Source organism: Thermobia domestica, chromosome 2 (assembly GCF_964235325.1).
Source record: "Thermobia domestica chromosome 2, izTheDome1.hap1.1, whole genome shotgun sequence".
In the NCBI taxonomy this organism is placed as follows: domain Eukaryota; kingdom Metazoa; phylum Arthropoda; class Insecta; order Zygentoma; family Lepismatidae; genus Thermobia; species Thermobia domestica.
Window position 1 is genome coordinate 22,482,327 of NC_137455.1, and position 15,357 is coordinate 22,497,683.

General features: G+C 31.9%; 1 protein-coding gene across 9 annotated transcripts in view; it reads right to left on the reverse strand.

Annotated features, from left to right (window-relative positions):
• Positions 1 to 362: 362 nt before the first annotated feature.
• Positions 363 to 15,357, reverse strand: part of TfAP-2 (transcription factor AP-2) — a 1,022,457-nt gene continuing 1,007,462 nt past the window's right edge. For all 9 annotated transcript variants that reach the window (XM_081740097.1, XM_081740157.1, XM_081740115.1 and 6 more), the window contains 3 exons: positions 11,690 to 11,831; positions 8,450 to 8,621; positions 363 to 4,377 (listed from right to left, as the gene is read on the reverse strand). In XM_081740097.1, the coding sequence (XP_081596223.1) occupies positions 4,258 to 4,377; positions 8,450 to 8,621; positions 11,690 to 11,831 (434 nt within the window). In that variant the 3' untranslated portion in view covers positions 363 to 4,257. The remainder of the gene's footprint in view (positions 4,378 to 8,449; positions 8,622 to 11,689; positions 11,832 to 15,357) is intronic.

Below are 15,357 nucleotides of genomic sequence, written 5' to 3' on the forward strand. Positions count from 1 at the left end.
CAAATTAAGAAAAAAAATTGCATTCTCAATATGACGTTATACACTTAAAAAAATACATTTGGCAATATGACCCACATACATGTACATATATTTTTTTTTATTTATATTTATATATATATATTTTTATATAAAATAAAGAGAGCTACCAAACATACGGGACTTCTTTTTTTCTTTCTTACATAGATATGTAGACAATACTTAAATCACAGCAGCATAGTGAAATTAACTCAACAGAATGATAATGTATGGTACTTCTCTTATTTGAAAATATATCAAATTAATTTACTGCGCTTTATTATAGACACTATTTTTCTTTTTATAACCTGTACATCAGATATATATATATTTATAATCATATTTACTATTTTAATATAAAAAAATCTCCAAGATATAAATTTGCTTCTGGCTTTAGGTATTTATTTATTTATTTATTAAGCAAAGATATTGGCACATTTACTAGTTCTTTTTTTTCTTTTTTTTTAAAAAAATGCGTCCTTCTTAGAAACTGTACAATGGACAGCACAACCCATGTATTTTACTACGATTGATATATCCAATATTTCCTTCTTTTCTCTTTCGGAAAAAAGAAACGAAACTGAGCAAATTAACGTAAAAAAAATCTCGAGAGCAACCCTCTTCACAAATAAAGTTTTTTTCCACTTGAAATATATTTCCTGTACATTTTCTTGTAACATGTAGAATTGTTAAGTCACACACTATTATAAGGAAAAAAACAAACACACGCTGTATCCTTTTAATAAAAAAATCTATTATATAACTTTCAATAAAAGTTTTCCTCACTGAAGAAAATTTGACAATTTATTTATTTATTTATTATAATGACCATATGAGATCAACATGCGACAAAGCACCATGGGAATAATCCTACATGATCGTACGCACAAACACACACACACGTGCACACTTACTTAAACATACAAGCACTTACTGTCATGGGTCACAACAAAAAAAAAAAACTACCTAGGTAGAGAGAGAGGAGGGTTTATAATACCTAGGCAGATAGACATTCTAAAACAAAATACATTATTTTCTTTATTAATCAGAAATAAATATGAAAAATAAAACTTCGTATCAAAACCTTTTACACTTTCAATACAAGAAAATTTTTAAGAAAAAAGTAATAAAATAAGACAGGAACACCTCATTTCAGGAGTATAGTCAAATTATTGCACAATTTTTCATTGAGTATTAAAGAAAAATAATCACAAATTCCCTCGATACAAAAGCGGAGTGGAGAATCTAAAATTGAAAAACATTAAAAAATAGAATCTTTAAGTTTCGAACTGGTTTGAGCACCATTATTAATTTTTTTTTTTTTTTACAAACATCAGTGTATAATTCGTATACAAAGCTTATTTAGTGTAAAACCACAGAGTAGTTCGCTTCGCAATTCACCTTGCATAATTCTTAGCGCGCACACAAGTATATGATACAACATATAGTAAAGCACCTCGCCAGTGCAAAGCTCTAATTGGCTCATCCAGTATCTTGCAAATATTCTACAATAAAAATATAGTAAAACTAGGAACTAGTTCCATTTGCGGATGAGCACCATTCATGGAAGTTGAACAGCATGTTTCCACCAAATTTCACTCAGGCAAAATAACAAATATCACGATGTCAATTGTGCAGCATTAAAAGAAGTGTGAGACCGATTGGTGAGGCTTTGCAAGGTGAATTGCAAGGTAAACGGCGAGATTAAATTCCCCAACATGCTCTTAGCCAGCCATCGTTGAGATTTGGCACTTGGCACACCACTAATTCCATTAGTTTTACACTTATTTCTAAAAGAAGATAACCACTTAGATTTCTCCACTCTTCAATCGTTTCGTGACTGACTCCCGGCCCTCCCTTCAACATACAATTCCAAAGTATGAAACCAAATTATCACATCTTTCCATAATAATCTTTGACAAGAAATAAATAGTTAAAACAGTCTATCCTCCTCCCCTGCCCCCCTGAAAAAAGAGAAATCTTTGCTTTCTCTCTCTCTATTACGACACACACACACACACACACACATTTCCACACGAAAACAACTGAAAAATAGTATACACCACAACCTAATCCCCAATAATGTTATTTAACAACAACAATCGTATATTCTCTTCCAAGTATTGTTTCTTTTCTTTTCTTTTCTTTTGTTTATGAGGGTTGAATTGAGCATGGGCATAGATAGATAAGCTGTCTGTAATGCCCTTGAGGTTACGTCTGGGTGGGAAAAATGAAACAAGCGAAAAAAATATATACTTACAAATGAAAAAATAATAATAATACAATAATAATAATAAAAAATTTGGCATACTATGATACAGGCAAGATAAAACTTTTTCTTATTTATATATATATATAATATGTATAAAAAACATGGCAATACTGCGTTTGTAGCAAATATGGAACCTTATTTTTTTCTACATTACCATCCAAAATGGTGGCTTTTTTAAAACGCCCCTGTTGTTCTTTTATTCGAGTCTTCCGAAATAATAATAATAACAACACATTCACACAATATTCAGATTAACTATAACACTCCTATTTGTAACTATACTAATTCCCTTTATCTATCACCAATAATGTTTGAACTTTTTTTTTTTAACACTACAGTATTTTTCTCCATCAAATATGTCACAGTTTTCTATTTGGCAATGCTCCTAGTACTAAGAGCACTGAACACATGCAGAATTAAGACAAGAATTCTCGCAGTTAAAAAATTAAAAAAAAAAAAAGAAAGAAAACATATGGCATACAATACTTAACAGAAAAATGTCTGTATCACAAAGATACTAGTTTGATCTCGTAGGATAGGTTTTATTTACTAAAAAATATACACACACGTTTCCATTTAGAAAACAAAATGAAAAATTACAGAATACTGTTATTAACAGTACAGCAGCCTTTATCTTTAAAAAAAAAAAAAAAAAAAAAAAAAAAAAAAAAAAAAAACTCTCAAATCAAAAATTCTCCCCTTTCTTGAAAGAAAAAAAATTGCAAAACTTTTGTAATTTGTTTCAAATATTTGATGTGTGACTTGTTGGAAGTATCAAGATCAATTTTTAATGTTTCTCGAACAAGAAAAAAAAAATGTTTTGTAAAGAATATTCTGTGTATGTAAGTCATCACGGAACATAAAGATTGACTATTTTTTTATTATTATTATTAATAACCCATGTCATTTTCAGCCTTTTCAATATATATATATATAAATATAAATACAAGGTCTACATTTAATTATTTCTCTCTTTTATGAAAGAGTTTTATAAAGAGGAATTAGATGAACATGGCACATGTACGAAAAACAGAATACTTTGATTTAAAAAAAACGCAATGACATTGGCCTACTCGTTTTAAGTAACACAAAAATATTTTTTTTTACATCTTTTGTTTTTATTCTTGAAGATTTTTTGGAAACAAACAAGTATTCACTTCGAAGTTGCAGTAGTAGTAGAATATTGCTGTCAAATATGAATTTCTTCTGGCACATAACACACTGCGCACCTTGTAATTGTATCTAAAACGCAATTATATCGTACGGATACACGCAGTAAAAGGATGAGAAAAAAAAAAAACTCCGATTTTTTTTTTTAAGCACAAATATAACGTGACTGCCTGTGCTACAAACCTTGTATTTATAGTTTTTTTTTCTTCTTTAACGTCGTCGTCTTTTTTCAATGTCACCACTAGCACTTACGTCTCCACCAAGTTTCTCCACTGCAATATTTTTCACACTTCACTGTATGTTTTATGTTTTAGGCTATATAGCGTCCTGAAAAACAGTGTTCACGTAATTTGTCTACCCTAACCATCTGAGCAACATCTACACTAGAAACAACCATTATTGTTACAGTTTTCTTTCTCATTACTTATATATATATATTTTAAATCATACAAATTGGCAAGAATATAACAAAGGGGTATGTATATATCTATTTATTTTTCATAGTGTTCTCCCACTTGAGGAACACACTGTGTATTTACTTTTAGTACTCTGTTTTATTGATCTTCAAAACATTTGAAGACTTTATTATTTTACAACGTATCTTGTTCGTTTAGCTATCTTTTGGGTTTTTCTTCGCCGGATCTGTCCATTCCGGAAGCTTCACTTTTTTTTTATATGTCATTTAAGAAAGGTACACGTCATTTGTACACGTTCTGATGAAGCGACACTGGCCACCGTTTCGCCAACTCGGAGAAGATTGATGAAGGATGTTCGGCTGGAGAAGCCCGGGGAAGTAAACCTCACTTCTTGTCCAAATCCTTCGGTTTTGTGTCTAAAGTTTGTGATGAGGTCACAGACACGTGAGCATTCCCTGATGGATACATTTTTTCCAAGTATTTCAGCGACTCTGTTAAGAAGTTCTGGAAAAAAAGAAAGAAAAAAAAATTAGCTGCATAGTCATTGGTAGGAAAAGTATACATATTTTGATCTGTAGGTATATGACTAAAGTGAGGTAGGATAATACAAAATTGATAATACAAAACAATCACTATGACAATCTATACCATAGCAGTGTCATCTCTTCCATCTTTTTTGTCTACGAAACTTCACATGCAACCATTAAAATCAACTGATAATAGTAATAAATGTATCACAAATTATCCACATTCATTTAAACCAAATATCTGTTGGACTAAATATCATTTATTATTATTATTATCATTATTATTATTATTATTATTATTATTATTATTATTATTATTATTATTATTATTATTATCATTATTATTATTATTATTATTATTATTATTATTATTATTATTAGAAGAAGAAGAAGAAGAAGGATAGAATGTTTTACTCTCAAACAGTGACCTGTATTTCAGAGATAAAACATGTATATTTATATAAATTATTTGTAAGACTAAAACTAGAATTTGGTTCGGTAATTCGGAACAGCATTTCTAAAACTTTGACAAACAAGATAGAATCTGTGTAAAAATGTTTTTCTCGACTGCTATGTTTTAAGATTAAAATGAGTTACTATTCACATAGCTATGCATATTAGAAAGATCATTGGGGCTTGGAGAGTCTTAGAAACAGAAGAAAAATTTCGATAGAGTATGCATGAAAAAAACCTAGATAATGTTTATATCAGTAAATACTGTTTATGAAACATAGGTTTTCAAGTACCCAATCACAGCATAAGAAATAGCACTAGTTCCTCCGAATTAGAAATATGTAATTTTAAAAAGATTGACAGATTCTTTAAGTACATAAATTTTAGACTTACTGTATTAAGCAAATAAAAATTTTAAGAGATCTAACATAGATTTTAAGCAATGACGTTTAGAAATATTAAGCTAAAATGTAACTCCTGTTCTGTTTTAGATAGAGTTGTTTTAGTTGTTTTAGATAGAGTTGTTTTAGTTGTTTTAGATAGAGAGCTTGACAACTTGTACAGCGTTGACAAGGAATTATTTCTTCTTAATTCACTTTTTGAGTTAAGTTTAGTTTAAGTTTAGCGTCTCTTTCAGCAGCGAGGCAATTACTGTAGACCAACTAATTAACGTGGAATAAGATAAAAATGAAGTGAAATCTTTAAGTTTTACGTCCCATAGTTATGCCAGTAAGGCTAAAGGAGACGGTGATGATGAGAAATGAATGAAACGGTGGCATGAAGAAAGTGGGAAGAAACGGGAGAATCCCGAGAAAACCCACGAGCACGGTGTTTGTTCACCACAAAGTCCACACGGCGCGAGCTGGGATCGAACCAGGGACCCCAAGCACCGGAGGTGAACGCTCTAACACTGAGCCACCGCGCCCCCCACAACGTGGAATAAGAACCACATGAGCTCTCGCCAGGAATCGAAACCGGGTTTCCCCACGCCAAAGGCTTGTACGCTAACCGCTTAGCCACGAAGGAGCTCTTAACTGATTTTTTTTATCTACATTGTGTTTTATATTAGTGCTCCTCTTTTTACTGTTTTCTTATTTATTATTATTCTATTATCATCATTAGTATTAATATTCGACCGTAATGTAGTGCTCTGATACCACACAATGTGCTTGTATTTTTGCCAACAAGCTGTTCGCGGCACTGAAATGGAAGATATTATTATTATTATTATTATTATTATTATTATTATTATTATAAATATCTGTAGGAACAAGTCTAACACATTTTACATTTATTCATACAAGAAATTGGTATTTGTAGTACTAAATACTGATAACACACCATCCCGGATCTTTATACGGATTAACGTCAAGAAGTTCAGTTTATATTAATAATGAATATTGTAATGAAAAAACGAAGAAAAAAACTTCGCAGCTGAAGAAAAATATTCTCAATGCTGTTCCGAAAACAAATTCACTTTCTATTTTTTTATTATACTTTTTTTTTTTAAATTAAAATTTTATTTTATTTTTCTGGACACTTTAAATCAGAAGTAGGAACTTTTATAACAGTTCAGATTTTCCATAGCATAAATGGAATTATTTGGAGAACACACACACAAGACTCATTATTGATATCAAAAGACAACATCACAAACTTTTGAAGTTTCTGGTTTGGATTTTTCTTTTAATAATAATAATAATGAACGTTTAAATATTTAGTGTTAAATGTTGGATGATTAATGATTTTGAGCAATCTCTAAGAATTTGTTTTAAATTTTAAGATACCTTTAGAAGACAAAGCAACTTAAAGCACGTACAAATTTTAATAAGAAAACATTTTAGTGAGCGTCAAAGAAATACTAATATCAAGAACAATTAGGTTCTCGTAACTATGTTCGCAGCAACATAAAGATGTTTCCGTTATTTAACATATTATATAATATGTCAGTAATTGAAGTCTCGCTGTAGGAAACAATGTAAGTGCCGAAACCAATAGTTACTCGAACAGCAGAGACAAAAGATAGTAAATTGTGCCCAAGCGTCACAAAATACAAAATACTATTACTTAGAAATAGAATCTAGCATATAACGAAGCATGAACATCTAATTAAGGCACAAACATTGAATAAAATAAGTGAAGCAATTTCAAGGTGACACTTACATTCTTTTCTACAGCGAGCCTTCAATTATTCTATCAGGCCTTGTTTCCATATTGTCTAACTAATACAGCAGTGGCAGATTCAGGAAGGCGATAGTCCCCCCCAGAAGAGGAAACTTTCTTATTTTATATATAAATAAAACAGAGTTTGGAGTTCTTAAAAGTAGCTCTAAGTAGCAGTATTACAACCCACCGCCCCCTCCCCCCATAAGCCCATCCTGGATCCGCCCCTGAAATACAACAACACACTGAGTAAGGCTATGTGATTATATACATAAAACACACAATAACATACCAGTTTCAACTCAATAACTATCTTCATCAGATTTCCATTCCTTCTTGTCTAATGAAGACACAGTTATATATAGTGTTGAAACTGTTATGTTATTGTGTGTTTTATATACATTATCACATAGCCTTGCTCAGTGTGTTGTTGTGTTCAAAATGTCAGTAATATTCTGTCATTCACTTTCTTTGCCTGTTGTTAAGTCTTATCTTATATAGTAATATTTATTAAGAACTGGAAACACTGTTTCGGAATTTAGATTTCATTTGTTATTTAAAATGGAAATTGTAGAAGAAGGATGGTGCATAAGGCACGAAAAGCATAACATTTCTTCTAAATTTTTAAGTTAATTTTGTTGTTTAAGTGCAATGAATATTAGTGCAGGGATTATATGTACTGTGTGGTTTATTTGAAGTGTTAGTGATAACCAGAGATTAGAAGTTACAATGAAAATTTAAAAAAAAAAAAAAAAGTATTGGAAGTCTCCACTGTTAAATTACAGTCCAATACCAGCTAAATTAAGTTAATCGCGAACATTTAGGGGGAACAAAGCATATACACCTCTTTTTACCGGTTTTTACGAGTTTTCTGGTAAATTTTCGTTTTACTTGTTTATTTATATAATTCATGAACAGATAAGTTAGAATAATTCAAAGCTGCAACACCACCAATATCTACAAAAATTAAGAAATTACTGCGTCGAGTAACCGATGAAATATCCTATATATATATATATATATATATATATATATATATATATATAATGTAGATATATATAGACATACAGGGCTGGACTTAGGGGAGTTTGCAAAGATGCACGTGCCCCCCCCCCCCCCCCTTCGTTGTAAATATACACCATGTAAAATGAGAAGCTAGCAGTAAAAATACCAACACTTTCTGAAACTTTCTGCCGTCATGTTTCGTGTGAGGCTTAAAAGAAAGCAGAGCTTTGCAAAAACAATAGTTCAAATTGATCTTGTGAAGGTTGAAGGAAAAGAATTCACCAAGGAAAACAATATAACTTGTCAAATAAGGAAGAAACCAGAAACCGGGAGGAGAGAACATTTTTTTTTTTCTTCCTGCGACCCTCTTTAAAATATTTTCCTCAGTTCTATATATATATATATATATATATATATAAACTACTTACTTGTATTGCTGTGAGTGCAGCAACGATAGCAGGACTTCCGAAACCATGAGTAATGAGTGAGAAATGAGTGAGGTGACGTTGTATATTAGGGTCTAAAATATTTTGCGGTCGAGTGTTACACAAAGGAGAGCGATCCTGATTTAAAAGGTCCATCAACTCTTTGGTTATTTGCCTGTAAAAGAGAAACAGAATATTGTATAAAATATATACAACTACTGTACATAAAAGAAAAGGGTGAGAAAAAGTGTACAACTAGATCGTTTAAATCTCATCTACAGCTAGGATTTCATTATGCTTATTGTAGGATCACAAAGTGTACACATAGTTAACAGAGTAGCATATTGAATAGTCGAACATTTTACTAGTGAATTATGTTTTTACAGGTTTTATTATTGTTACAATTATTATTTTATAGATAAATGTTTTATGTAGCTTTGTGTTCATATCTTGTTATATAATTTATTACTCAAAAAAAAAAAAAAATCACTGTGTTTATTTCTCAATCTTCGGAAAGCAGATAAAATACACTTTCAAAGTTTGTTTTCTTTCTTCAGTTTGATTCTGGCATTGTGAAAGCTAGTTTCTTAGACAGGCTGTTTCGCTGTAAAAATAGGTCTTAGCTAAGGGAGGAACATTTACTTGATATCCCAGTTATTGTATAAAAAAAATAATTCAGACATTAAATTAGTGTTCTTCCCTTAACTAAGAGAAGAACATTTACTTAATATCCTAGTTATGGTATAAAAAATCAATTTTAGACGTTAGATTATTGTTCCTCCCTTAGCTTGTAGTGAGAGGAAGTCACTTCCCTCAAGAACCACCACTGTGATTTGTGTTAATTATAACAAAAATTAATCACACTAAAATTTTGGGTCAATCAATCAATCAAATATTAAACTTTTATTAAGGGACATTTTTCAATCTATATAAATGAAAATGACAGTGATTACGTTTGTGACGTAATAACTCTTGAACCACCTGACCGATCTCGATCAAATTTTCAACATAGATGAGGTTCGAGCCCGGGATCGTTTTCATCACTTCATTTTGATGTTGCAACTTGGGAGAGGGGGACGAGGAAGATATATAAAAATGATCGAAAAAATGACCAACATTAGTATCGAATCCATAGTTTTCGGGGTCGCTAAGATGAACAGTGACATTTCCGATGCCATTTAAATCCAAATTTTGTCCCGCAACTTGGGGAGGGGTGGGTAAATAAAAATGAATAACACTAGTGTCGAATCCATGGTTGCTGAGATGAACAGTGCCACTTCAGATGTCGTTTAAATCGAATTTCAGCCCACAATAGTAGTATTAAATCTTTGTTTATAAAGATAATTTATTATTTTCCGATTCTTCATTATATTTTCTGTTTCTATTGACTTGAGAGCGCTTCAGCAATAGTTAAATTTTTTGAATAGAAAACATTATTATTATTATTATTATTATATAAAAAAGTGAGCTTCTTCAGTTTGACAAAAGCTAAAGGAAACTTTCAAAAAGCTTAATTTAAAACATATTTTGAAGCTCCCGTTGACACATAAAAGAGTTTGAGAGGCGGCTTCGCTAATTGGATATCTTTGCCCCGATTTAGTGCTGATTGTTAATACTTGGTCCGTCACACATTTTGTTGTAACTCGGATAATAACAGTTAACCTATGTCAGGGGACTTTTGAGACACCCTATATACATATTCCTTGGACTACGATTACACAACTTCCCTCCCCTCTCCCTCCAGGATTACAATGGACATCCCTGATGGGTTTAAGATTGATTAAATGAGTACAGGAAAAAGAAACACATATATTTATATACTGTGAAAGGATTGCGAAGGAAACACTAAACAATCTCCGAGAGAAGCGACCATCACTTTATATGAAAACTCCATGTGTGTGTGTGTATTAAGCAACTGTAATCAAGCCGATCACACTCCCATCGGAAGGAAAGGGGTCACTGACTGAGGGTTATTGAACGCGCCTCCTCCAACTCAATGAAAAGACTGAAGAAATAATCAGCCCATTAATAAATAAATGAAAAAAAAAAATGTATGTATACACACACAGAGTGAAGTTCATTTTTTAAAATTGTTTCTTACAAAAGTTTCACTTTTCTCTTTCAGAGTAATGTAATATTACTAGCGATATAAGCATCAGGAAGCTGAAAACAAACGCCTTCCTAATTTAGTAAGTCTACCGACCGATGATAAATAACCACACAGGTATATATAAGCGCTCTTGCCAGTGCTACGGGATAATACGACGTAATTATGAGGCAGTGCATATACGTTCAAGAAAAGAACCGGTGTGGTATCTTCACGCCCCCTTTGCTATGGGTGGAGATTTCCGAACGCATCTGAACAAGAAAAATGCTTGTTTATAAAATAAAAAACAAGCAATGAAGTATCATGTGTTATGAAGTGGTATATTCATACTCTAATGTATGTGAATATCTTTTGTTATTCAAGTTGTTTAAATAATATACCAAGTAAGATACATTATAAGTTTTGTCTCTACCAGTTACATTGTAGAAAATATCAATATACCCCCCTTCTACAAGGAAAAGTATTACTACATTAGGCTTGTTTAGATCAATTATTGTTGTTGTATCTTATTATGAAATCAATACAGTAGGTTACGCAAATTCCTAATAGTTAACAATTCCGCTCCGCTACGCTCGTTAGAACAATGCAATATTTAGCAAGGTTTAACGCCAACCCACATGAAGCATGCTACCATTAATACTAATTCCTAATGGATAACAATCGCCGCTCCGTTACGTTAGTTAGGACAATGCAGCCTTTAGTTAGGTTTACCGCCAACACACATGAAGTATACTACCAATAATTCCTAATAGTTAACAATTCCGCTCCGCTCCGCTCGTTAGAACAATGCAATATTTAGCAAAGTTTACCGCTAACCCACATGAAGTATACTACCATTAACACTAATTCCTAATAGTTAACAATCGCCGCTCCGCTACGTTCGTTAGAACAATGCAACCTTATGTACCTATATGAAGCAAGCTACCATTAATACTGATTATTAAGTGGAAATAATGTTGGAACTACGTATATAAAATCCAGAAATGGTGTCCATATCAAGCAGAATATAATTTAGTATCTAAGGAACATGAACATACACAGTATACAAAATACAGACGATTGTTTATTCAACACAGCCCTCTTTTAAGCTATTAATTATATTATCTTATACTATATAAACGACAATATTTCCTTACTTAGTTGCGTGAATGAGTTCTTTCCGTCGATACGATTCCGGAGGGTCCGTGTGCTGTCTTGTCAGGTACTCTGCAACTTGCCGCGCTGGGAATTCCGTTTCACAAACGTACCCGAAATCCCTCGCCAAGTGAATAGCTTCTCCTGAAAGAGAAAAGATAATATTTATGTAAGACAACACTACATTCAGGATCCTAATATATACAATTCAATATCCTGATATATAAAAATACCTTTAGAATACCTTCCATGAATAATATTCAGATTAAAATATATCAACGTTGTCTTAATCCTTAACTCCCATTGGTGTTGTTTCTCAAGACTACATTAAAAAAAGCGGCGACATAACAGAATTACAAAGTAATCAAATCATATATACATTGTCAAAAGTTTGACAAAAGAAGTGTCTAATCAAAACTTCTCGATTTTCACTATTCATACACAACTGAAATGGTGCCTCCTATTGTGGTATATTCAAATTTTGTAGATACTCTGTTAATTATTAAGTTATAATCAACAAAAAGATTTAGTCGGGATAAACTTACTGTAGATCTAAACAAAAAAAAATTAAGTAGTGTTTACATATTGTAATAACACGCTCAAGAATTCAAATAATCAATCATCTTATTTACAGGTTTATGCGATTTCTGAACATCAGTTGCACTTCCAAGTTTCAACTCTCCCCTGGAGCCTTGGTCACAAAATATTAAAAAAAAAAAATAAATAAATAAATAAAAATTAAAAAATAAAAACACTGAGGAACACCAACAGGAACAGACTTATCAATGTAAAGCGGTGTCGAAGATAATTTGTAAAACCTTAGGCAATAAATCAAATGATGGACACGCGGATTGCGTTATGGCAGGCTTAATTTGTGCATTCATTTATTCTTTATTGGAAGGTTGCCAACTCATGTTAGAATATTTATCACGCCAGTGCTGCGCAAATTTTGTATTACTGCTTCCCATTCAGCTATTCATCCTCTATGTAACTTTTCCTTCTTCAACACCCCCCCCCTTTTTTTTTTTCTTTAAATGAACAAAATATTTTTGAATCTTCTATCATGTGTTGAGATTCTTTTAAATATTCCGACAAACATGACACCAAATTTTCCGTTTTTGCATGCCTAACGTGTTTCTTAACATGCACCTCGAGTTTCATTTGGCTTGCCTATGTAACTCTCATTGAAATTGCATTTTATTTCATAAGTACTAAATTTCTCATTGAGATCTACGTATGTAATAACTCTTAAATTGGGTGATGCTGTTTAACGTTTTGTGGGGCTTCAAAGCAACACGGAAACCATGCTGTGTAAAAAATCATCTTCAATGCTGTCATTAATCTAGAAATCGTCCTACCCGTTTTAGTTCATTGATTTCGGTCTCAGGTCCATCGAAACGTGAGTTCCTCCTAACCTAAGTTATACCAATTTATTAATAATGGAACAGAATACCCATTCATACTGTCGACTAACACGGGAAGCAAATATTTGGAAACATTTCTTTTCGTCTGCGCGGAATGAGCGGATTTATAATGGATACTAGTAACGAACATATTCATTATTTTGGAAGAATTTCTTTTTTTCGTACTAATCGACTTACCTCTTTGGAATCAGATTTACAGATAGAGTTTGGCCGTTTTTTGAAACTTAGTAGTCTGAATAGGGATCCAGTTTCATAAATAAATTGGTATAATCAGTTTAGGATGAGTTCGTGTTTCGATAGACCTGCAATCGAAAATGGATGGAACGAGCTATATTTTTCATATTAACACCACCACTAAAGAAGGTTTTTACTCAGCATAGTTTCCGTGTTGCTTTGAAGCCCTCCAAAACTTTCAGAGAACATCACCAAATTTAAAAGTTATTATACAGATCTTAATAAGAAATCAGGCATTTAGTTGTCATGGCAGTTACATAGACAAAACAAAAAGAAACTCCAAGATGCACGTTAAGGAACTCGTTAGGAATGCAAAAACGACAATCTGGTGCCAGGTTTGTCGAAACATAAAATAATTAAAAAAAAAAAAAAAAAAAAATCAACACAGGATGGAATATTCAAAAAAATTACTGGATGCAAAAAGAGAAATTGAAAGGCTCGTTTTTGAAAATCTGTTTATTCATTTTAAAAAATGACAGTCAAATTTGGGCAGGGAATTGATAAGTGATAAAGGGAACCAATTATTACAAAATTTGCCAAGCAGTGGCATAGTAAAAATACCAACATCAATTGGCAACCTTGCACCGAAGAATAAATGAATGCACAAATTAATTCCATTATAACAAAATCCGCGTAATTATTATTTGATGTGTTACCTAAGGTTTTGACAAAGTGTCTCCGACACTACTCTACCATGGTAAGTCCGTTCCCGTTATTTTTCTCGATGTTTATATTTTTCTATTTCCTATTTTTATTTTCCGTGACCAAGACTATAGGGAAGAGTCGAAAGCTCGGAAGAGCAAGTGGTATTCAGCAATTGCATAGACCTGTCAGTAGAATGATTAAGTACTGTTTATTTTGTAATTGACAGATTATGTTGTTTCGGTTTCAAAAGAAGTTTTGCTCTCATAACACTATACCAGGGGCGGATCCAGGACGGACTTCTGGGGGAGTTGTAATACTGCTACTTAGAGCTACTTTTAAGAGCTCCAAACTCTGGGATGGGTTTTATTTATATATAAAATAAGTTTCTTCTTCTGGGGGGGGGGGCGATTGCCTCGATCGCCCCCCCCCCGGATCCGCCACTGCACTATACTAAGTCCAAATCCTTGTTAAATGTTGGAATAATTTTCTGCGAACCTTCGTACCTTAGTGTTAATGTTTGTTTCTTGCTTATAGAAGGTAAAGACGGTTAGTTATTAATCTGAAGGCAGAGGCCTCCTGTGATTATTATTATTTTTTTTTATTTTTTTTTAAGTTGCGCGAGAAATCTCTCTTATTCGTATATACCGGTACAATCTAAATTATTTCATACTGTATGTTAAATGAAATGAAAGCCTTTTTAACTCCTGTTAATGATGAACATTGATATGATAGTGACAAAAGAATAACATATAATATTTATACTTAAAAAAGTGGTCTTTCGACGTCCATAATTAAAATATATTCAAACTGTAGCGAAATTCGAAAAGAAGCTACTCAAAATTTCTGTGTAGCAAAAAGGTTTCACGACGTTAACGGAAAGCTAAATGGTATTATTTAAAATGAATTAACACTAATGATACTCAAGTAGCTTAAACTAATGAGTCATTTGTACTGGTTTCTGACAAATTATGTAAAATAAATAAACAAAATAAAATAAAATAAAGAAAGAATGAACTAAAAACTTTAACAGGTATAAACTTATCAACAAGCGTATGTTAAGTGACGATAAAACAAACAATAATAGGTTCTACTTATGTAAAATCACTAATTTTATATTTACTCACGTTACTAATTTTATATATTCTCATTTTTTAAAAGTTACCTTTGTATTTTAAAAAACATTTATCAATTACACAGTTAACATTCTTGAAGTAAGCTCACAAAATATTGAATTAATAAAATATTGAGTTAAAAACGTATTTACAAGTTTAAAAGTATTGGATCTGACCTACTGTTGATATGCTTGGGTAATTATAAAAATATGGTTCTGCGTATTACAGATTTCTTATCAGCCCTAACAGGTCTCT